The sequence below is a fragment of the Triturus cristatus genome, chromosome 4_2 (genome assembly GCF_964204655.1).
Source record: "Triturus cristatus chromosome 4_2, aTriCri1.1, whole genome shotgun sequence".
In the NCBI taxonomy this organism is placed as follows: domain Eukaryota; kingdom Metazoa; phylum Chordata; class Amphibia; order Caudata; family Salamandridae; genus Triturus; species Triturus cristatus.
Genome location: NC_140586.1, coordinates 230671101 through 230695305, shown reverse-complemented (window position 1 = coordinate 230695305; position 24205 = coordinate 230671101). Strand labels below are relative to the sequence as shown.

Sequence of the window (24205 nt, the reverse complement as noted above, 5' to 3'; positions counted from 1 at the left end):
TTCTCTCCTCTTCACCATTGGCTGGCCTCTTAAATGCTGGCCAGCCATTGGAGAAGAGGCTTGTCTCGCAAAACAGGCCCCGTCCTTTTCGGATTCGGGGGCGTTTTTTTTTCAATACTTTTCGCTGGGCATGTTTTTCTCTCCTCCAGCCAATGGCAAGAGGAGAGAAAAAGAAAAACACGCCCCCGAATCCGAAAATGCCGCTGCCTTTCTCCGAGGCATTTCTGCTTCACCTCGGAGAAATGCAGTGGTGTGCTTGTTTCTTGCCATTTGTGATACAGGGTAGGACGCAGCATGACCTTTCAAAGGGGTACCCTATTTTCCTTAATATGACACCACTGTCTCGTGTCACTTTTCATTGAGCTCCGGACGCGTCGCACTAATTCGAATAGTGACCTCAACACCTTTTCTATTTGTACCCAATTCGCGAAAGCTGACCCACAAACAAGACTACCTACTTTGTGAGCTGAATAGCTAATTTTTCCGCGGGAGTGGATTTAGGTTGGGCCCCGACCCCAGTGGTGGGCGCAGAAGGGGTGTTGTCCTACGATTTGAATAACCGCATGGCCCCTCCCCGGCAGTCTTTGGCGCTTTTGGGTTTATTTTTGCGACGGGGACAGCGTGTACATGTTTTTCTAACAACCCGTATCCCGCGGTGCTCCGAACGCGTATGCTATTCGCTGTTTTCTCCCCTGCGTGCTTGCCACGTCATAGTTGAATTAAATGCGGGTTCATAGAAGCCGCGCACTAAGGCTGCAGCAAACCGTGTTGACAGCAGCCAGCTGTGAATTTTGCTGCATTGAGCAGCTTGTGAATACGTCACGGTGTGTACTTTTGGAAATTGTAGCATGTTTTTTCATGGCGCCCCGTTTCTCAGCGCTCCAAGTAAAGGGCGTTAGAGCTGCCATGGGCCAAAACGTAATCGAGGAAAAATGGTCCCGTTCCTGGGTTTGGTAGTAGACGGCTATATTTGTGGTGCAGTAGTAACAGCCACCCCTCTATTACACCTCTTTCTCACCCCTACTTAGAAGAAGCTCAATATGGTCTTCCTCCATGCCTGGAGGGGAAGCTGACATCAGCTGCTCAATTTTTAGCATGGAGCAGTAAGGGTCTCCTTCATGCATTGCAATGCAATAGGCCTCGCATTACGCAAGTTTAAACTATTAGCATTATAAATGACAATGCCTTTTATTTATGTTTTAAAAAGCAAAACATGAATAAAAGGCATTGTCATTTACAGTGCCAATCGCTCAAACTCGCGTAAATGCGAGACCTATTGCATTGCAAATGCTTGTTACACTTTGCCTTAGGTGACTAGAGAGGACTACTCATTGCACAATATGCAGCACACTGCAACAATGGGGATGTGTAGGGGGTGTGGTCCGTCGGCTAGACTGTCGACTTTGGTGCTGGAAACCAGGGTTCGAGCCTCGGGGTCGCGTCCACATCCTGTGATTCTGGGCAAATCACTTAATCTCCCCGTCCCTGAATGTGTAATGTAAATACGGTTCTTGTGTAAAGCGCTCCAATACCTTCTGGTCGAGTTCGCGCTATATAAAGATGCAACAATTTAAAAACATAAAAAAACACAAATGGGCTTAGGGCTGCAGGCACACATTGTCTCCTTATCGCCGCCTTTAAGGGCAAGCAGGTATGTGCGGCGGTGCAGCAGGTGCAGTGGCGCCGGGGCCCAGAGGCCCAATGAACCCAGATTATTGTTGCCTTCCATGGCACCCTGGCTAGGCTGCTGTGCGGAACGAGTGCTCTGAACGGGCTGAACGCCGAGCCCGTCGCGGATTAAGAGCTTCTCAATGGCTCACTTATTCACGCAATTACCTGCCGCATGCGAGTGGGACAGAGGCCAGAATGCGGCCGTCCACTTCCACGGGTCACCTTTAACAGGCGCGTGCCGTCCTCAGGTCACCTTTTACAGGCGCGTGCTGTAGGGCAAGCGAGTCCGTGGCGCATTTGGGAGGATGTTTTGATGTGCTGTAAAGCTGGCTGCATGGCATGGAGCGCACTGGCTGGCAAACACGGGGCTTGAGTTTACAAAGGCTGCTGACTGCCTTCCAGTTGCATGTGTCTGTTTATTTCGACGAAGTTTGCACGTGGGCAGAAGCGTAAGCCAGCGGCATTACATTTTCCCCCAATTCATTTCTGTGTTTACTGCGATGTGTCCCCTCCCCCCTCTTTCATCTCTTCCCCCCTCCCCGGCCTGCCCCTCGCCGCTCCTGTCTTCCTGTTTCCTCCCATTCTGTCTCCTCCCCTGCTCTCCATCCCCCCACCTCTCCCGGCCCCTCCGGAAGTCTCTCCCCTTCTTCTCTCCATCATGGCCGCTAAGTCGGACGGCGGCGGTGGCTCGGCGGGGTCGGTGGGGGCCCGGGTCCCGCGGGAGTACCAGCTGCGGGACTGCCTGTGGGTGCTGCTGGCGTTGCTGGTCCTCTTCTTGGACGGGGCCTCGGACCTGTGGCTGGCGGCGCACTACCTGCTGCAGGGGCACCGCTGGTGGTTCGGGCTCACGCCGCTCTTCGTGCTGCTGCCCTCCCTGGTGGTGCAGATGCTCAGCTTCAGGTGGTTCGTCTACGACCATTCGAGGCCGGGCCCGGCCAGCGCCGCCGTGCGGGGCCCCAGCCTGAAGGAGGGCGGCACCAAGGACAGCGCCGAGCCCGCTACCATCTCGGCGGTGCCTCAGGGCTCGGCCGGCGCCAGCTGCTCTCGCCTCTGCGGCTGGATCCTGCAGAGCATCTGGGCCAGGTGAGAGGGGCCGGGGTAGGGCGAGGGGTGCGCCGGACACCCGTGGGGCAGGGAGGTCTGAGGGTGATGAGTGGGCCATGCACTGGGGTTGTGGGGACTCCCAATGGGTAGGAAAGTCACAGGGACTGGTGGGGGACATTCAAGGGGCAGGGTGGTCACAGGGTTTGGGGTGATGGAAGAACCATGCACTGAGGGTGTGGTGGACACCCGTGGGGCAGGGAGGTCTGAGGGTGATGAGTGGACCCTGCACTGGGGAATGGGGACCCTGTGCCCTCCCTGCCCCAAGGGGCAGGGAGGGCACAGGGTCCGGGGTGGTGGGTGGACCATGCACTGGGAGTGTGGGTCACACCCAAGGGGCAGGGAGGGGTCTGGGGTGATGGAAGAACCATGCACTGAGGGTGTGGTGGATACCCAGGAGGCCTGGAGGTCACAGGGTCTGGTGGGGTACACCCAGGGGGCAGGTAGGCCACAGGGTCTGGGGTGATGAGTGGACCATGCACTGGGGGTGTGGTGGACACCCAAGAGACATGAGGTCCCAAGGCCTTGTGAGGGACACCCAAGGGGCAGGGAGGTGTGTTAGTAATGAGGGACCATGCACTGGGGGAAGGGTGTTGGGGACTCCCAAGGCGCAGGGCGACCACATGGTCTGGGGGTAATGGGTGCACCATGCACCGGTGAATGGGGCACAGGGATGTCACCCGGTGTAGGATACTGGTTGACCACTTAGCGCCCTGGCTGCCGGCTGTGAGTGGCAGCTATGAGTTGTCTCTCACCATATAGTAGTGCAGACACCAAAGAACGTGTGCCTTCACATTACAACATCGCAAACTGTATGTGGCTCTGTGTGTGTGTGCAAATGCAATATGTCTCGCATTTGAGAGTGATTAAGCTATTTACATTGTAAATAACAATGCAGTTTCTTTAAATGTTTTAAAAACAAAAACAATGTCAGGAGCAATGCCAATAGCTCTAACTTTAACAATGCCGAGACCATTGCATTGTAAATGCTTGTTACAATTACCCAGCATTCTGTATCCATCCAGTCTTAAAGCGTACCTTCCCTGGTGAGGAGCCCAGAGAGACTCTTGCCGCTCAGCTTCATGACTCTTGGTCAGTCCTGCCAGAAGCCTTTCTGGAGGAATTCAAGTACCTCTCCCACCTTCACCACCTTTCTTATCCTGCCTGTTCCATGAATGGATGTGTGGATTACGAATGAGTATCTCAAGGCGAAACCATGGGTAGTCTCTGATCATGAAAGACAGCCCTGTGCCTCCACTTTCTGTTCGCCCTGTCCCAGGGGATCTCTAGCTCACCATCTTTGTGTGGGTTATATGAGCTACTATGGCCTTACCCCCAACCCCACCTCTCTTGCTCTCTCTCTCTCTCTCTCTCTCTCTCTCTCTCACTTTCGCTTTCTTTTTGCTTTTGCTTTTGCTTTCTTTTTGCGTTTGCTTTCTTTTTTTATTTTACTTTCTTTTTTCTCTCGCTTTCGCTTTCTTTTTTCTCTTCTCGCTTTCGCTTTCTTGTTTCTCTTCTCGCTTTCGCTTTCTTTTTTCTCTTTTTTTTTTTCTCTACCCCCACGTATTGCGCACACTCACTGCCTGGCCAGAAGGGGGATCCTCTCCAATCCTATCTTGTGTTTTCCTCCATCCAGGAATGCCTATTCCTATGCAGACCCTGTCACAAGAAACCTACACGAAAGAAGTGAGCCAGAAGGGCCTACTGGAGAAGTCCCAGAACCCGCACTGGCATGGAAAGAAGACGGATGATTTAGGTAAGGTGAACACACTCCTCTTTGTAGGACTCTACAGCTGCGGGTTTCTGACAAGGGTCTGTTTTAAATCCCCACTCAATAGTGATCTGGTGAAGGGGGTTGTAGGGAGGAGTGTGGGTGGTAGTACATGACACAGCTGCCATATTGCTTGAGGTCTAGAGGGAGGCAGACAACACCACAGCCCTGACATCTAGTGTAGAATCACTGTATGACGTTGGCTGAGATCCTGGTAGGAGCAGACAGGCAAGTCAGTGACTCCCAGTGGCAGGAGTATATCACTGTTGATGTTTTGTAGCGAGTATACAGCCCTTAGTTAATGTCTTTAGTTGTCTGCCAACTAGATGCCATTGGTTCACTAGTTGCAAATGCTATAGCTCAGTGGTTCCCAAACGTTTTCAACCCGCGGCTCCCTTGACCCATTGGCCATTGCCCGTGGCTCCCCTATGTGACTTTTTGGGGAGGTTGGGGGATGTAAGCCCAGCCTCGGGAGTACTTTCATGTTTTTCCCTGAAAATAATTGGGATGAAGCTGATGAAAGTATTATAATCATATACGCAGGGTGTTTCGTATTACTAGGGCAGCGCCTCTAATAAAATATTCCTAATTACACTTCTTTGCCCATGCCTTTTTTAAAGTGCCCTCTCAAATGTTTGTATCCCACTTACAGTGCTATAGAGCACCCCTATGCATGTAGGCCTCATTGCCAAAGTGTTTCTGCGCTTGACGAATATTTGCATGCACTTGACTTTCTACCCATGTCATACGTGCCAACACACCTGTCTCAGCAGGGTGATTAGTGATTTTTTAAACCACATACAACTTTATTTTTGCTGTCTTCTCCCTAAAATTGCCTCCAAATCAATGCAAGCCAAATACATTTCTCAGATTTTATTTTTTAAACGTCCCTCTTTCTTGCATCCAAATGTTGGTATTATGCCATATATGGTGTTTTACTTCCCAGAGAGAGAGAGCAGGCCTGTCTGGAAACGTGTGTGTACTCAAAGGAATGTGTACTGGAAGTACCTATGGTTCAAGTACACGTGTCAGTACTTAATAATACTCAATGTTTTTAATAGACAGGACAACTGTACTTTCCTGATAACTAGCATTGGTGTAAAATGGATTTGGAAAGAAACAAAACGAGTCTAACAAAATAAATCAGACATCTTCCGCTTACTTTGGGAGTGTTGGAAAGTGGGGATCCAGTGAAGTATTGAAGTACTGGGTATTTTAGTCCCAGCGGTGCAGGGGCACACACCCTATGACTTCTGGGTTTCACCCTGTTCCGGACCTACAGAAACACAGAGTCTTCTGGGTGAAGTCAAAGAATCGTTTATTGGCTGCAGACCAATGACAGGTATCCTAGAAGTACAACAGTGTGTATGTTCTCAGGAGACTGCTGAAAATCATAGGAACGGACTTCATCTTAAATACGCTTTTCCTTGCCTCAAGCATACATTCCTAGGTTTTATGATACGGCAATATACAAGTGTACATTACAAAGAAAAGGCAGAGTCATGATGACCATCCCACATTCCAGTTCGGCCAGCCCACAATGATTTACACAGTAAGATTCAGATCCCACGTTTGATGTAAAGAGACCCCCCAATAAACATGAGCATCTCCTGTTTTGGGAAACAAGTCATAAAGCAGGAACAAGCAGGTGTGGAAGAGATTAGCCGGGGGATTGTGTAGAATGAAAGGGTTTTATGACGGGTCAAGCCCTGATGCTAATCACAGGTGGACGGAGGAAGGGGAGCTCGTGAGACCGGTTTGACCCAGGGCAGCAGAGGCAGCTGCCCAGGTCACAGAGAAGTCAGAAGGGAAGCCCGTATACTGTGAAGCCCGTATTAACTCCATCATAGCCTATGTGAGGGCAATGACAAGATGGCCACTGCTTCCAAAATGGAACCCGCGTAGTGAAGCAGAATAACGTGTACACAGTGCGTTCATAGCTAGAACGATATGTAAAGCACTCGTACATGCCGCATTTACCATTTGCGGTTCGCTAATACCAAGATAGACAGGGGTAGGGCCCTGTCCCCTACGCGGTCCCGAATATTAAAGTACGACAGACCCTCCTTTTGCCCTTACATAGGCAATTACTATATTCATCTTAATCCAAGTCTAGGTCAATGTCCGCAAAGTCATGGAGATGTTGCTGTAGCATCATCCTATTACTTAGCTCGTCCCTCGATACAGGTTTCCTTACACATAAGGTAGCACAGAGGCCACATATCGCAGGAGCACACTGTATGCACAGACAGAACAGGAAAAGAATGGCTAAGATCATTCCAATGACCATCAGAACTTTCCAACCCCAGGCAGATATCAATTCCCAGAACCATCCCACCAGTGACCAATCTCCCTTGTCCACGTGTATGGCTTCAGATATTTTATGGAGTTTGGAGATGGCTTGATACACTGTTGGAGCATTATCTGGTATGAAAATGCAGCAACTGGATTGGATGACCTTGCATACCCCACCGCGGTCTGCAAGAATAACGTCTAGAACCATGCGGTTCTGCAGAGTCATAAGGCGATCCGCTTGGAGCTCAGCTGTCAGATTACTAAGGGCACCAGCCGTTACATTGACAGTGGATTCAACCACACGAGTCAGCTGTCTCAGGTTCCTACTATTGACCATAGGTCCCCAAAACGGCAGGAAACCCAAGAAGAAGTCTCCTGCTTCCTGACCGGCAGTGTCCTCCTTACTAATCACACCTCTCACAACTCTGGTCTTGTGATAGTCAGAGGCGGCAGTAAATGTCGGCGGTAGCAAGTTCGCAATATAACATGTGCCCGAGAAATCAGGGGGCAACCATGTATATGCTCGGTCATGACAGATGAAATATGTGCCCTTAGCAGCCAAAAACGCAGGGGAAAACTGTGACGGGAAAGTGTACGTTTCAGTACAGTCACTTCTTCCCAGTTGAGCTCTAGGATTCTGACCATTACCCTGTAAGCAGAACCGACCCATGTGGGGTACGACCCAGATTGGAGATGAGATTTTTCGCTGTCTTTCACCCAGACTAATACTATACCCCGTCGCGTTCCATCCTACATAAGGTCTCAACTCTTCTTTGGGAATAGAGGAGTATGCATTAATATCCCTACTCATATCGGCAACTCCTTTCATCAAAGCCTTATTATTGGTGATGGGTCTGATGGAACGCGGTTGGCGAGGGGAGTATGTATCTAGAGCATAGAGAAACATGGTTTGGAATGCCCATGACGATCCATTGTAACTGTACGGTAGCACCAGGTAGGGAATACCCTTGTTAATGGTATGGGGCATTAACCCACACACCCAGCAATTGGTCGTATTCATTACCAGTTGGTGCTGGTGCAAGAGCTGGATAAACGAGTTATTTACAAACTCTGATCGTCTGGTCTGTTCGTGCTCAGGCAAAGGGTGAAAAGAGTGAGAGGAGGCAGTAGAAGGAGATATAGGCTGTTGAGTGGGTGCAATGGGCTTTTGAGCGGAGAAAAACACAAATCCTACAATAAACATTATGATACTACACAGTGTAAAAAGGCACGAAAAGACAAAACATTTACTTTTTACAATTCTACACATCCTTGCGTTAGAGTTCATTTCCTCAATCGGTCTCTCCATCTTAAAAAACTACATCCTCTACTCGGGCCGCTCGCGGCGGATGAGTTTCTTCTGCTAAAGAGTACGCCTGTCAGTCCAGGGAAACGCCCTAGACCAACCAGAACCGTCGACCTAGTGTCTTCGGCCTGTACCCCAAAGTCTTGGCACCGCGACCCTGCGGCAGAACCCGGATGGTGGTTCGAAAAACAAAAATCAAGAAAGTCCTTCAGATGGGAGAGCAAAAATGTCAAAAGGAAAATAGTGAGGAAATCTTTATTTGTCCATGGGCCTAGGTCTCAAATTATAGCGGAGACGGCCAGGTGCTGTTTGGTCTTGAAACAAAAGTTCAGGCTCAGTGGTGTCCAGTCGATTTGATGGTGGCACAGTTTCCTGCAGAATATTGTCACTCTCTTGGTCTGAAACTGTGTCTTTTAAGCGTGCGTCACTGAATGGTACAAAGCGAGGTACAATGTCTGTCTCTGAGTCGGCGATACCCTCCTTGACCCACTGGTCATATGGCAGAGGCAAGGGGACTACCTTGCAGTGAGTACCATGAATCCAGTGCTTCTTCCCTTTCACTCGCACTGCTGATCTTGTCGAAAGAAGAACAAGATGAGGGCCGATCCAGCGAGGCTCGTCGTTGCTCTTGCGCTGGAAATTTCGGACCAGGACCCACGAGCCAGGGTTGATAGGGTGTCCAGGAGGTTCAGAGGCTTGGGGAAGAGTATCATGTACCTGTTGGTGCAAAACACGCAGTTTAACAGTCAAATCATACAGGTAATCGAGCAGTACTGGATGCTCAATCTCACTGAACTTCGTAGGTCTCGGTACACCCCATACGTTGGCGGGACGGCCAAAAACGACCTCGTAGGGACTAAGTCCCACTCGTGAGTGTATGGTCATTCTAGTAGACAGGAGTGCTAAAGGCAGAGCGTCAGGCCATTTAAGACCGGTGCTCGCCTGGATTTTGGCCAGCTTGAGCTTTAAGGCTCCATTGTAGCGTTCTACTAATCCAGCTGATTGGGGGTGATTTGCAGCGTGGAACTTCTGCTTTATCCCTAGCCCTTCACATACATTCTTCATCACTTTACCCACAAACTCACTTCCGTTATCACACCACACCATTCTTGGCATCCCAAACCTAGGAAAAAATTCCTTCACAAGGGCTTTGGCTGTGGATAGGGCAGTGTTATCTTTCAGAGGATAAGCCTCAATCCATTTTGAGAAAGCACAAACAACCACCAATACATATTTCAGGTTGTTGCATCTTTCCATGTGAATAAAGTCCAGCTGCAAAACTTCGAATGGACATGATGGGGGTGCAAAGTGACCAGCCGGAGTTGGGGTTCCCCTACCAGGGTTGTACTTCAAGCATACTATGCAATTCTTGACCACATTCTCTGCACACTTGGGAATCCCAGCATTCTGCCATACTGGAGCCAACAACTTGCATATACCTTTCGTACTGATATGTGCCATTCCATGTGCCATAGTAACCACTGGAAGCACATATGCATCAGGCAACAACCATCGCCTATGTTCTGTCAGATCAATCCAACAACCATTCTCATCCAACTTACCCATACTTTCTCTCCACTTGCTTAACTCTTCCTCTGTGGCTTCAGCTTGAAGCGACTTCACACTCTCTATTGTGTTCTCACACATTCCCACATCATTAACCCATCTTGCGGGACCTGCAACATACATTCTAGTCTTCACATTCTGTGCTGTTTCTTTCGCGGTCTCATCAGCAAACGCATTCCCACGTCCAACATCATCTGTAATTTTCCTATGCGCACTGCATTTCATGATCGCAACTTGCAACGGTAGGGTCAGTGACTCAAGGAGATCATTTACCAACTTGCCATTCTGAATTTTAGCTCCATGCGACGTCAGGAACCCACGCTCTTTCCACAAACGCCCAAAATTATGAGCCACGCCAAAGGCGTACTGGCTATCTGTGTATATGTTCACTCTCATTCCTTCAGACAACACACATGCTCTCGTGAGGGCGATTAATTCTGCTGCTTGGGCCGAATTATGTGGCACTCGTGCAGTTTCCACAACCGTGTGTAGAGTCGTGATAGCATATGCAGCAGTCGTGTCACCATTAGGGAGCTTGAAACAGGACCCATCTACCCATAAAGTGCCATCACACTCAGTCAGGGGAGTATCTTTCAGATCTACTCTCCCTTTCGTCTCTTCTTCTGTTCTGAACAGACAGTCATGCTGCTCAATCTCATCTGAGTCTGCTGGAATTGGCAACAATGTAGCTGGATTCAGCGTATTGCATCTTTTTATGTGTATGTGATTAGCTAACAGTGTAAGTTCATAACCCGATAGCCGCGCACTAGTCAAATGTTGTGTCTTGGTCCTATTTAATAATGTGTCTACAGCATGTGGAACCATAACAATCAATGTATTGTCCATTACCAAACCAGCAGATTGTCGGATAGACATCGCTGCAGCAGCTGTCGCTCTCAGACAGCTTGGCAATGCCCTCGCTACAGGGTCCAAGGTAGATGAAAAATATGCGCATGGGCGCGGTCTGTCGCCAAAAGGCTGTGTTAACACGGACAACGCACATCCATCTTTCTCGTGAACATACAATGTAAAAGGCTTACTGTAGTCGGGAGTACCCAACACAGGTGCTGAACATAATGCATTACGCAATTCCAGAAAACTTTTCTGGCACTCTTCAGACCATGGGATAGGATTCGGTGTGTCTTTGCATGTTAAGGCTAACAAAGGTTTTGCCAATAAAGAAAAACTAGGGATCCAATGCCTACAGTATGAAGTGATGCCCAAGAAAGCACGCACTTCTCTCTGTGTTTTTGGCACACTCAACTGTGCAATGGCTTGAATTCTTTCTGGGGTCAGTTTCCTTCCCTCCTTCGATAAGAGATGACCTAAGTAGGTCACTTCTTGTCGACAATATTGCAGCTTAGAGAGAGACACCTTGTGATGGAATGCGGATAAATGGCGCAACAGTGACAATGTGGCTTCTTTACAGATCTTCTCAGTATCCGCGGCGATCAGTAAATCGTCCACGTACTGAATCAGGATAGCGCCACTGGGTAAAACGAGTGCATCAAGCTGCGCTTTTAAAGCCTGACTGTATATGGATGGACTTTCACAGTAGCCCTGGGGAGCGCGTTTGAAGCGGAAGCTTCGGCCTCCCAGACTAAACCCAAAAATATCTCTACTCTCTTCTGCAATTGGGATACTAAAGAAAGCATTCTTTAAATCGATCACCGAAAACCATGCAGCAGAGGCTGGAATCATCGTTAACAAGGCAGTTATATCGGGGACAACCGGAAACTGTGGCACAACAATCTTATTAACCTCTCTAAGATCAATCACAAACCTGTAAACAGGTGGCTGTGAAGGATCCGTTCGTTTTAAGACAGGTAAAATCGGACTATTGCAAACGTTGCCTCTTGTCTCTTCTATCACACCCTTATTAATCAAGTCGCTGACAATGTCTAACAATGCTTTCTGCCCTTCATTAGAGATCTTGTACTGGGGAATACGTGGCAGTCTGACATTAGCCTTTAGAGTCACCACATATGGCGGTATCTCCAAGAGGCCCACATCATTGGGACCAATAGCCCAAAGGGCATCCGGAAGGGATGACAATTCAGGTGGCATCGTGTTTTTAGACAAATACATTGGGGAAATCACTTTCTTGCCTAATGTAAGTTGTACTCCTGAAGGAGAACAATACAGTGTAGCGTGCAATCTTTTCAACAAATCTAATCCCAGTAAATTCTCACCACAACCTGTTGTTAGGATCAGGGGTGCTTTCAGCTCGCAAGGTCCAACAGAAAGTGACATGGGACTAGAAATCGGGTTCCTTACTGGGGCGCCAGAAAAACCTACTGAAACATTTATATCGCCAGACAAAGGTGCGCCAGGGAGTTTTGAATGCATGATTGAACTCTTTGCAGCACCAGTGTCTAGCAGAAAAGGCTCCGTTACATTGGCTGTAGTCACCTCAACATACGGTCCACTCTGATCCACTGGCACTGAAACAACTCCCTCTCTCTGTCTATGGCTGTCCTAGTAATCATTACTTTCTGCATCACCGTCCTCTGCATAATAATCCTTATTATAATACTGGGCCGTATTGCTAATCGCGTTAGCTTGCTGATCAAAGCTATTGATGGCACTTTGAGGCGGCAGAGGACGCGCGTTCTGGGGAACACTTCCACGCCCTCTGCCTCTAGGAGCTTGCTGACCACCCCTACCTCTTGCGCCATACATATTACCGTTCCGCTGCATTAATTTAGGGCAACTATATTTATAATGACCTTCCTCTTTGCAGTATGAACATTGGTTGGGACCTACAGGGACACGTGGTTGATAATACCCATTCATTTGCTGGTTGTTCTGAAACTGTTGAGGTTGGTGATAGACACCTTGGGGTTGCCTATAATTATTCTGACCTCCACGTGGTGGGTAAGCCTGCTGTAAAAGGACCTTTGTCTTTAATTCCTTAGTTTTCTTTTCTGTTCTATCTTTCTCGTCCTTATCTCTATTTTTATAATACTGTGCAGTAGCCAGTATTTGCGCTGAAGAAGAAACAGCCCAAGAACTTTCTGAATCTTTCAACTTCTTACACAGGTCAGGAAGTAGATTCTGCACAAACTTATCCACAAACAGCCGTTGGCCACCCTCAGTACTCATATCTTGCCCACTGTGGTCAATAAACGTTTCTTCAAACCTAGTAAAGAAGTCTGACACTGTCTCATCTTTCTTCTGCTTGCATGCAGATAACTTGTCCCAATTTACGCGCATCGCAGGCATTATTGTCTTCATATACGTGATGATTCTACCAGGGAGTTCAGCTACTAAAGGTTCTGGTTTCGCACCACCCGTTTGTCTAGCATCAGCAGCAACAATGTTAGCCCATGTATCTCCTAGTTCTGCATTATGATCTACATTACGAATTGATCCCCATAGAGGCTGTGGAACAACATTGCCAAACAACATGTCTATATCGGCCAGATTCATAATGCATGACCCTGTCGTCTGTGACAACTCTTTATAATAACCTGCTGGGTTCTTACGGGGATCAGGTAAGGACTGCTTAAGCGCTAATACTTCAGAGCGCTTCCATGGAACATGCACCCAAACACGCTGGAAATGTGCTGGAGCAGCAGCAATACCTCGAGCGGCATCAGCCGCAACTGCTTCCTTCCATACCGGGGGAACTTCTCTCATGGGGTATTGTCGCGCTTTTACCTTTTTCCCCACAAGGACATCCTGTTCAAACAATAACTGTTGACAATCATCATTCCTGAAGGACAATACAACTGCAACTGCTTTATCTATATCGCGGTCCACAATTATACCAGTTCCAAAATCGAACCTCACTCTACACAATTCCGGCGGACTCGGATTTTTACCACTATCCTCCAATTCTTCACAGAGAATTTCGCACATTTTCTCAAACACATATCTCTGTTTCGGGGCATCCCATTGATGGAAAGTATTGACAACTGATTCCACATCATACAGTGAAGGAAAAACGATCCATCTACGCGCCATGTGATCTATTACCTTTTTCTCATCGGGGTTAGGCAATTGGCTGCGCAGCTGCTTACGCTGTAAACCAGGAGTTGCACCAGATGACCCAAAGAGGGGAGACATTAATGTAGTAACCACATTAGCTAAGCGCTGTCGCGCCGAAGGAGAAGCTGAGGCGAGAACAGGGGGAAAAACAGAGGGAAGAAAAGAGGATGTAGAGACAGGTACTGGAGTGATGGAAGGAAGAGTGTTAGGGGAGGCAGTTACTGGATTAGGCAAAGTCGCAGGAAATGCGGGGGCAGTTGGAAGCACCACTGGCGGCGCTTGAGAGGGCTGTGCTACAGGAATAGGAACTGGCTGCAAAGCAACTGGCGGTTGCGGCAAGGCTTGCAGTATATGCACTGGAGGTGGCATATTTACAAGCTGGGGAGGCGCCGTGGCAGTTTGAGCATACGGGGGTGGCGAACTCAACAAATGTGACATCAGGGGATCTTTCTCCTTTTCTTCTGACTCATCCTGCTTAGGATGTGGCAAAGCTGGGTAACATTTGTCAATCCCTAACTTACGCTGCCTGTGCAATTGCTCATTCATTTGCTCCTCTTCATTGTCTTTAAATTGTACAGCTGCTTGCATTACTGACATACCTTTCTCTCTCTTATTCTTTTTCGCTAACTTAATTTCTTTCTGTTTGGCTTCCTTTCGCCATAAGCGGAAAGAGTCAAACATCGCCGGCCGGGCTTTCTTCTTAAACAATTTAATTTCCAGATTATCTAAAATATCGGTATCAAAACTACCATTTTGGGGCCTTTTTAAAACACCATCTTTCCTGGTGTAGTGGATCCACACTTCGTTATATGCAATGGGGCCTACGCCATGTTTCACATAAAGCTCATAAGTTGGAGTTCCAACCGGAGGAACCGGACATGATTCCTCTAGCTGGAAATCTTTTCCACAACCCAAACAGAATAATCTACCAAATAGTCCAGAACCAGGCATCTTCGCTCACTAGTCTAGATCCAAACGTCAAAGGATTATCGAATACGATATTCTCGTGAATACACGAGTCCTCTGGTTTTGGCGTTTGCAAACTCCAAATGACTAATTCAAAATGATCCCAAAGGATACCAAAACAAATGGGAGACGCTCCACTTATACTTAACTGAATATTGCTGATCGATGGCGTCACCAGAAGACTCTCTTGATTGTCTCGCTCTCTAAAACTCGTCAAGGGTCCAAAACAGGTCGATTAATCAGGGCAGCAGTCCTTCGTAGCCGTCGGGACGCGGAGAACCTCGCAGAAAAGACTTTCGGACCACGTCGACATGCAGGGGTCGATGAAGTGGCGGCCTTCCTCCGGAATTTCCACACGAAGCTCCTCACAAACCTCTGGCTTGGACTGGTACCGCTGAAATCGTCCCGAGTTGGGCGCCAAACTGAAGTACTGGGTATTTTAGTCCCAGCGGTGCAGGGGCACACACCCTATGACTTCTGGGTTTCACCCTGTTCCGGACCTACAGAAACACAGAGTCTTCTGGGTGAAGTCAAAGAATCGTTTATTGGCTGCAGACCAATGACAGGTATCCTAGAAGTACAACAGCGTGTATGTTCTCAGGAGACTGCTGAAAATCATAGGAACGGACTTCATCTTAAATACGCTTTTCCTTGCCTCAAGCATACATTCCTAGGTTTTATGATACGGCAATATACAAGTGTACATTACAAAGAAAAGGCAGAGTCATGATGACCATCCCACATTCCAGTTCGGCCAGCCCACAATGATTTACACAGTAAGATTCAGATCCCACGTTTGATGTAAAGAGACCCCCCAATAAACATGAGCATCTCCTGTTTTGGGAAACAAGTCATAAAGCAGGAACAAGCAGGTGTGGAAGAGATTAGCCGGGGGATTGTGTAGAATGAAAGGGTTTTATGACGGGTCAAGCCCTGATGCTAATCACAGGTGGACGGAGGAAGGGGAGCTCGTGAGACCGGTTTGACCCAGGGCAGCAGAGGCAGCTGCCCAGGTCACAGAGAAGTCAGAGGGGAAGCCCATATACTGTGAGGCCCGTATTAACTCCATCATAGCCTATGTGAGGGCAATGACAAGATGGCCACTGCTTCCAAAATGGAACCCTCGTAGTGAAGCAGAATAACGTGTACACAGTGCGTTCATAGCTAGAACGATATGTAAAGCACTCGTACATGCCGCATTTACCATTTGCGGTTCGCTAATACCAAGATAGACAGGGGTAGGGCCCTGTCCCCTACGCGGTCCCGAATATTAAAGTACGACAGTATGGAGGTCATCTCCCTCGAAATGCCATTAATTATGCACTATGTTTTCAGCTTTTGGCATGTCACTTACAAATGATCAACATCATGCGTTTAAGTCTAATGAGTTTAACTGAAGCCAACAGACCATTCAACATTAAATGTATTGAAGTGCTTGGTGCGCGGCTCCCCTGGCTAGGTTTGACGGCTCCCCAGGGAGCCACGGCTCACAGTTTGGGAACCACTGCTATAGCTCATTGGTTGGCACCAGAAACTGGAAAAAGTTGTCACTATTGAGGTAAAAGATGCATGTGGTGTTTTGTATGCCTTGCTTGTATTCCTCACCCCGCAGAGTGCTTGAACTTCTGAACATCCCACTTCAAGAATGGTTCTGTTCAGTTTAAGATACAAGCATTTTGATACTTGTGAGTAATTGGCGCAAAGTTCTTTCTTCATTGCCTTAGCTCTGCTTTTGATAAATGCTAAGTTTCTAAGACTACTATCACTTCTTATTTTCTTACACTGCAAACTCTACGCTATCCAGGGGCCTACCTTTTGAAAAACCTATGTGCCTACCACTGTGAACATAAAGGCTGTTTCAGAAGCATTATAGAAGCTTGTGGCCATTGAGGTAATCTCTTAGGAGGCTTCCTTTGTACCCCCACTAGCATCGGCAAGCACTCTTCATTGTACATCAGTTCTAGAGCAAGCACAAAGTTTTAGTGGGATGAGGCTGTAGTTCAGAACAATGTTGCTTAAGCCACAGTTGCCAGTAATTTCACTCCGAGTCCTAAGCCCCACCCATACTCGCATCTCACGCCCATTTGAGGTAGCACCTTAATAATTCTTTGTTGTTAAAAACCTGAGAGGTGAGACACGCAAGAGTTGCATAAGATGACAGGTAATGGGTGAATGGAAATCTGTGCAAGCTTCTTTGGCCTCATTCTACTTTTGGCCCAACACTTGTCTGATGCTATCCTCAAGGTGTCATTGAGTGTAACAGAGGGGTGGTCAATAAGAAGTATGTCTTGTGATGTGTGCATCTCTGGCCAATAAGAAGTGTTTTCTTGTGCTGTTTTGGCATTTCTGTGTTATTTAGGATCCACCACTTATGCTGTTTGTTTTTTTGTTTGGCCAGGAGAGGCACCTGTGAAACTACCCATGTTTTGTCTTTTAGTAGCTACCCTCCTGCAGGTAAAATCAACAGACTCCTGCAGTGGGTGGAAAAGGGCGGTGAGGTGTAGTCTGGAACACAGTGGCCTTTATTTCAGTTTCCCCCTTGCAATGATGCAGGAGTGATCTCTGGTCTCTACCTTCTCTTTAGGGCACTGGCATGAAAGGAATTTTAGCAACTTGAACCTACTGAAGGCTTTACAGGAGAAAAACCAGGACAAGTTGAAAAAGATCTGAGGGGTGCAGGCTGTGCTCGCAGACAGAAACCTACACCGCAGAAGCATGATGCGTTGACTCCATTATCTTATGCAGCAGAACAAAATGATTAATACCCTTACAGTTTGTGTGTGATTAATGCCTTATCAGTCTGTGTGTGTGAATAATGCCCCTTTTTGACTATCTGTGGTTTATGCCCACTACTATCCGGTTAGGATTAATTCCTCTGCAGTTAGTTGGAGATCTATGGTCTCTGCAGTCTGTGTGAGGTTGGTAGCCCTTCAGTGTGTGTGTGCACCCTTTGCTCTGTGTGAGTTGTCATTTTCACCTGTCTGTTGATACCCCTCAAGCCTGTGTATAGATAAACTGTGCCATTGTATAATTGGTGTATGGCTTATGTCTCAGAATCTGTGCATGCTTACTGCACCCTGCAGTCTAGGTGTCTGATGAGTGGTTCAGACTGTTTGACTTTTACCTGTTGAAGTGTGTCTGATGCGTCTGCAGTCTCCTAAGATCAATGCTACTTGCATTCAGTGTGATTACTGCTCTTTGTAGCCTTTGTATGATGCAACTTTGCATAGCATTGCTCCTTTCTCTAGCATCCTGATAGAATCCATTTCTCTAGCATCCTGATAGAATCCATTTTTCATATCCGGTGATGGCAAGAACTGTAGCTATTTAAGATGATGATGGGTTTCAGGGGCCTATACTTTAGGCAAAATATGTGGGAACTATTGTGCTTAGTTGCGAACATAATCGGTGCTGCCCAATGGATATAATAACTTTAAGTGCCTTCCTTCCACCTTGCAAGACAGAATATGCCAATTGGCAGATAGAAACTTAGTTCCGACTGTTCATATGCATACAAACCCATGACCCCCAGAGATCTTGAGAAATCAGTGCAATGCTCAAAAAAACTATCACACCGCGTGAGGCTGATCAGACCCTCTATGGGGGCTAAGTGACTACTTCATCAAGGAGCTACGCTTGCTTTGAGGTAAGTGATTTGCCGCAGCTTGGCCCATCAATCTAACTGCACCTGCTACATACTAACATCCTTCTGTGTTAGGAAGGTACCCAGGTAAACACTTATTCTATGAGAGCATAGACGATTCAGGGATTCTGAAAAAAAGGCAGGCATACAGGTGACTGAGATATGGAAGACAAGGAAACCTATTAGTTTGTTTCAACAGATGTATCAAGGACTTAGATTAACGTAGAAAAATAGGGATTTAAAAAAAAACAATTTTTTAGTTAAACATGCAGGGCTCTTCAGACCTACTCTTGAGTCAAATAGTGAATTCAACTCTTTTCCAAAGGCCGTGCTCTGCTGGTGGTTGGGTGTTCAATGGGTGGGTTGGGGCAAAGGGCCTGGACAGAGGACAGGCTTTGTGACCAACACTTTGCTTCTGGAGGGCCTTCAGAAGTGAGTAGCAAAAATGAGAGTACATTCTATAAGTTTACACTGTCTTCCTCAACCATCTGAGAACAAACTTGTATTCTGAGTAAAACATATACTACCAACAGCATCAGCAACCTGTCGGTTGATTCTCCATTGTACTACTGCTGCTCCACCTCAGTGTTTTAATGAACAGCTAGAGCATTAACAATGTGTGGCACACTTGAAAATCATTTTGATGGAATCCGATCTGTGAAATTTAAATCGTATCCTTTGGAAATTAACAATATCGTGGAGTTCATTTTGTCATAGAAATTATGGTTAGTGCTTCAGAAATCTGAAATGAGGAAACATTTTCTATGAGTTATCAACAATCTTCCCCATGCATGTCAGTAAAACATTCCGACATGCATATTGAAGCATGTACTTTCAACAATAGCATCAATCTAACAGTTTCCTCCCTATTGATCCATGGCAGCATCACCATAAATTCATAATGAACAACTAGAGTGCTAACATTATGAATTTATGACAAAAGTGTGGCATACCTGAACAACATCTTGATAGAATCAAAGCTGTAAATCTGGAAGGAATATCCTACAGATGATACTTGCAAAAAGAACAATTGATAGACGGAATGCTGCACAATGTCATACATTGTTCTGCATTCTGTCCATCAATTGATCTTTTTGCATCTGTCACCCCGAGTGGGACGGGTATTCCCAGACGTGGGTCCTGTGCTCTCCATGTCACTGGAGTCAGGCTAGCCTGGCTGATGAGGGGTGATGCCCTGAAACCGGTCCCAGGATGCTTGTTTCCGGTCCAGGGAGGACCTGCCTTTGCAGTTTGGTCTGGACTGTTCCCATGAGGCACAGGGTCAAGACTGATTTGCATACGTCTGGGTCTAAACTGGGGTGGCATGACGAGCAAATGAACAATGGATTTAACCCAGATCCATTGACTGGGGGAAGATGTTTGATTTGCTCTGCATTCCCATTCCGTCCATCATTTGTGTGTCTTTTTCTACAGATAATACGGCTATAACTGTTTTTTTTAATAATAATGGTTTCTTTTTATCATAGAAATTATGGTTAGTGCAGGGGTGTGAAATTTAATAAAATGGCTACTTTTCCATGGGGCAGGTTGCTTCATAAATCTACTTGTCGTGTAACAAAATCCACTTGTCCCTTTTGTTCCATGTAACGTGGCGACAAATTACAGTAGCAAACTCAATATATAAGAGCGCTGTTATAATATACCCTCCCTAATTATGCTAGGGCTCATACCATTGTAGGTTTTGAATAGTAGCAATTCCCTCATGTGGCCATGTTTCTGCAGATCAACATACTGGAGCTCAAGGTAGTTGTAAGCAATAGTTCCTGGGATGGAACGCTCTTTTGAGTCTTTTCAAACCTACTAACTTGCATGTTTTAATGGTTCTCACCAACTCTTCTCTAATCTTTTCCCATACTGAGACGTTGCACCAGGGTAGAGGCTGAAGGCAAAGTGAATTTGGAAACTCTCAGATTTTCTCATGAGCACATGCATATTTGCTCATGCTAAACTGCTCTTCACAAATATGAGTACTATTTCTTGACCTACTTCTGTAAATTCAAGTGAACTCATGAAAGCCATATATCTGCACTTAATGCAAGGACATATACCATGGGTACACTTTTGAGTCTTTCTTTAATAATTGGGCCCCTAATTAGGTCTGGCGATAATCATGACTTTTTGTGTTTATTAAAATTCTGTGCCTGTCGCTCTCTGTCGGCTGGCTCCACTGCGAGTGATCTTTCACAAGAAGCATAATGGCACACAAAGTAATTTTGTTCAGTGCCAGGAACTATTGTGGCAATGTGTGCTTTTTGAGACCAAAAACTATTTTTGCTTTTACCAAAGTTTGTTATATTGGGAGGGCCCAGCAGCTTCAACACCAATAAGGTTTAACAATGCCAAAACAAGTCACATGGTGACAAAACCAAAAGGCTGACCACCAAGTTCAGACCTATTAGCTTTGCCTATGCTTGTTTATTCAGGTTTTCCATAATCTTATTGAAACTGGTTACACTGATTTCCATTATGAATACTTTTGGGGAAATACTAACATACATCAACACAATGTACTAAATGATACTGTGAATAAATGGTACCTAACATTTTACAGTAGTATAGCAAAATGTTTTTTCCCCACTTTCATTTTTTGTTGAACATTTTATTTTGAAAGGAAATAATCGTCCATCTTGCTTTCAAGCTTCTGCAAATATTTGCATCTAATCTAATCAGAGAGCATTCTGGGAGTATTATACATAGTCTGATATTTTCTAAACTTTGAAAACGTGTTTACACATTTTTATATTAAAACCACAGCCCGAGCGAACCACATTTTCATAGAGTGTTCACCCTAATAATAAAGGCTTTGCTTTAATGAACCATAAATACAAGTTTGAACAGCATTATTACATGGACACAAATGTTACCTTAACTGCAGACAATGCCCTTCCCTGCTCCATGATCTGGTGCCAAATACTGTTGCTGGATTTTTCATTACTTTTACTTCCTCAAAGTTGAAATCCACAACAGCGGCCCTAATCGTTTTTTTTTTTTTTTAATGTATTTATTTTTTAGTCCTACAAGTCAAGCAAATAGTAATCTGATTGCTTACCTGCATTGGAAGGCCACACCTTTTGCTACTCTATCCATGAGAGTAGAAGTCCCCCAGTATCGTCAAGAGGAGAATCCACCTGATGAGCTGGTGGTGATGGTGTCGGAAGCAGATAGTCATCCCATTCATTGGATGTACTTTGGTTTTCTGGCACTTCACCTTCCTCTTCAGAAGACGCTCCATCATATGCACAGGGAACTGCAATGTTTGCTGCTGGTGTCATTTTGGGAGGAATATTATGCGGTGTACTTAGAGTAAGAGCCTGTACCCAATGAGATTTTGGGGATTGAATTGGTTGTGGTGACGGTACAACCATTTAGAGTTCTGGAAATCTCTTGTAATAGTCTTGCAGCATGCTTTGCACATAATGAACCAAGGCTGTTGATACCTTGCCTTGTCCTCTTCAGGCTGACAATAATATATGGCTGATAGTGTTGCCTGTATGGAATATGGTAATTGGGAAAATGTGCCGCTGAAGAGGAGTATTCCTCCTCAAAATATTTCCTCACTTTCCTCCTGATATTTAACATTTAGTTAAGAAGGACTATGGCCTGTTCTAAAGGGCCCTTCATCATTCAGACCCTTCTTAGCCAGCAAATTGGTTGGCAGAAATAGTGAAATTTTGCTTGAAGAGGTGTGTTTTGGCATCAGTCAATTTGATTGGGAATGTATTACCTTTGCCATCAACGATGATGTTGATGATGTCATCATTGAAATAATTGGTGCTTTCGTCATCACCGTTATCGAATGAGTATATGGTTTCCTCATTGACGATGCTTCCGTGGACGACGTAGGTGTTGATGCCAATGATGGTGTTATCCTTGATGTCGTCTCCGGTATCGTCGTCATGGTGAACAGTGTCTGTGACGTTTTCTTCTGAAGTTTTCTCTTCATCGCTACAGCAGATTTCTCTGTCTACGGTACTGAGGAGTGCTTTTTGAAATGTAAAGTCAACTTTGGAGAAGATGTTGTAGGTTCTGATTTTAACATTTTTGAGATGTCCTCTTTTGAATGTTTGTGGGAATGTTCAGTTGACGAAACATGCTCTTTAGATGACCCATGATCAGTCTTTTTTAGAGCTTTCTTAGGTGGTTCATGAGGCATTGAGCTCTCTGATCTTTCCCTTCTTTAGCTTCCTCTGAGATTTCAAAGAATCTTCCTCATCCTCTCTAAAAGTGAAGCATTTCAACAAGAAATTGTGTACATAGTATCAGAACCAAATTACCTAAGGTCCTTAAAAACAATTTGGGTGATAGGCGGAATTTTGTGTTGGATTGCATAGTGAATGGTGATTTGGACAAGAAGCAGACAAAGTATATTCAGCAAATTTGTTGTTTGGTGATCCTAATGAGAATATAAATAACACCATATTTATACTATGTTATGTTGACGTGTAAGAGAGTATGAATGATGGATAAATGAGGGCTAGCTGAGGCCACTTTCCATGGGCTTTTATTAGTGAGAGTTTAAATCCGGTTTGAAAGGGGTACGGGAGTAAATTAAGCATAGTTTGTCTACTTCAGAATTAGGGTCTAAGTAACTGTAATAAATGGAATCCTAAGTTAGCCCACTGGGGTTTTTGTTAGCTGATCGAAGATTGCATGTGGGTGTATTCCTGGTTAGTATTTGTGATAGGTAGGTGGGGATAGAAGGCCTAGGGCTTGATAAACCTGTATAAGTATTTTGTATAAAGCTCTATTTGCCTTTAACCTGCCGGTCTAATAATAATATGGTGCATGAGTGTGCCTGTGGCGAGTTTAGACAGTTTGCATGGCAACGTCTAGCGCTTTGTCCAAAGCAAGGAAAGATTATTGCGGAATGCCAGTTTTATAATCTTCCTTTCTCTCTCTACCCCTTGGTGGTATATCCCTTTCCTACCACTCCCGGTTTCCCTAGTGGACTCTCCCTTGGGAGCCTGCTTTAGAATGTTGGTGATGTTCACTGTGAGGCAGAAACAGAGAGTGGATGGGCAATAAAGAAGTTACACAGTTCTTACCTCGTCTTCTCATCATTACTTTTCAACACTGGCGATTATCTACTGCGTAGGGGGCAGCCTGGCCATCTCCCCTTTGTGTGCTCTCGCCATCTACAGCTGTGGGATTTTCTCAGAAGAAAATTGAAGGCGGACAGTGTTAAATGGTAGCGGCAGTTTCAGTCGATATCTTCCAAGTATTTTGCCCGGCGATAATCGCCTCTCATACCACTCGATAATTTACCAATAAAAGAGGCAGGCGCCGGAGACTGGAAGGCAGGAAACAAGGTTTTATTCCGTCGGAGCAGAACACATCAGATCAGACAGCAAGGTATCGTCACGAGGTGCTCTAACTGCATCTCTGAGACCTGGTCTCTTATACACTGGTTTATTGCTTTATTACACATAGTACATTCTTGTGATTCCCTTGATGTGCGGGGAAATATCCCCTGAAGCCCCGGTTCAGATCCGATCCCACACATAGATACAGTAGAAGTTCCCACCCTACCCGCAGTGGGAGATGGCTATCGCGCAGCAGGGAATTCCGCTAATTCCCGGGGGTGTGTGCAACTGGCCGGGTCTCAGGGGGTAGGGGCTTTGATTCTACTGTAATCCCTTTGATGTGGGGTGTTTCCTTTACAGTAGGGGCAATAAACTGCATCCGCAGGGCTAGGTGATGGCCTGGGACCAGTTCGGTCAATGGGGCGCAGAGGAAGGGGGTTATCAAAGGAGAGGCATGACCATGTATGGGTTTGTCGGTCGGAAGTGGTTCCGTAGCAGGGTCGCGCAGAAGGAGAGGGTTTATGGCCTGTATGAGAGAGCGGGGGTGGCCAGCGCGCGGGGGATGCTCG

At 46.2% G+C, this 24205-nt stretch overlaps 1 protein-coding gene across 3 annotated transcripts in view; it reads left to right on the top strand.

Annotated features, from left to right (window-relative positions):
• CIMIP4 (ciliary microtubule inner protein 4) overlaps positions 1-24205 on the top strand; it is a 317064-nt gene that overhangs the window by 251377 nt on the left and 41482 nt on the right. For 2 of the 3 annotated variants that reach the window (XM_085601334.1, XM_085601335.1), the window contains exon 10: positions 4409-4528. In XM_085601334.1, coding sequence (XP_085457460.1) covers positions 4409-4528 — 120 coding nt within the window. Of the gene's footprint in view, positions 1-4408; positions 4529-17253; positions 17703-24205 lie in introns of those variants that run through there. The other variant, XM_085601336.1, reaches the window with a different exon arrangement.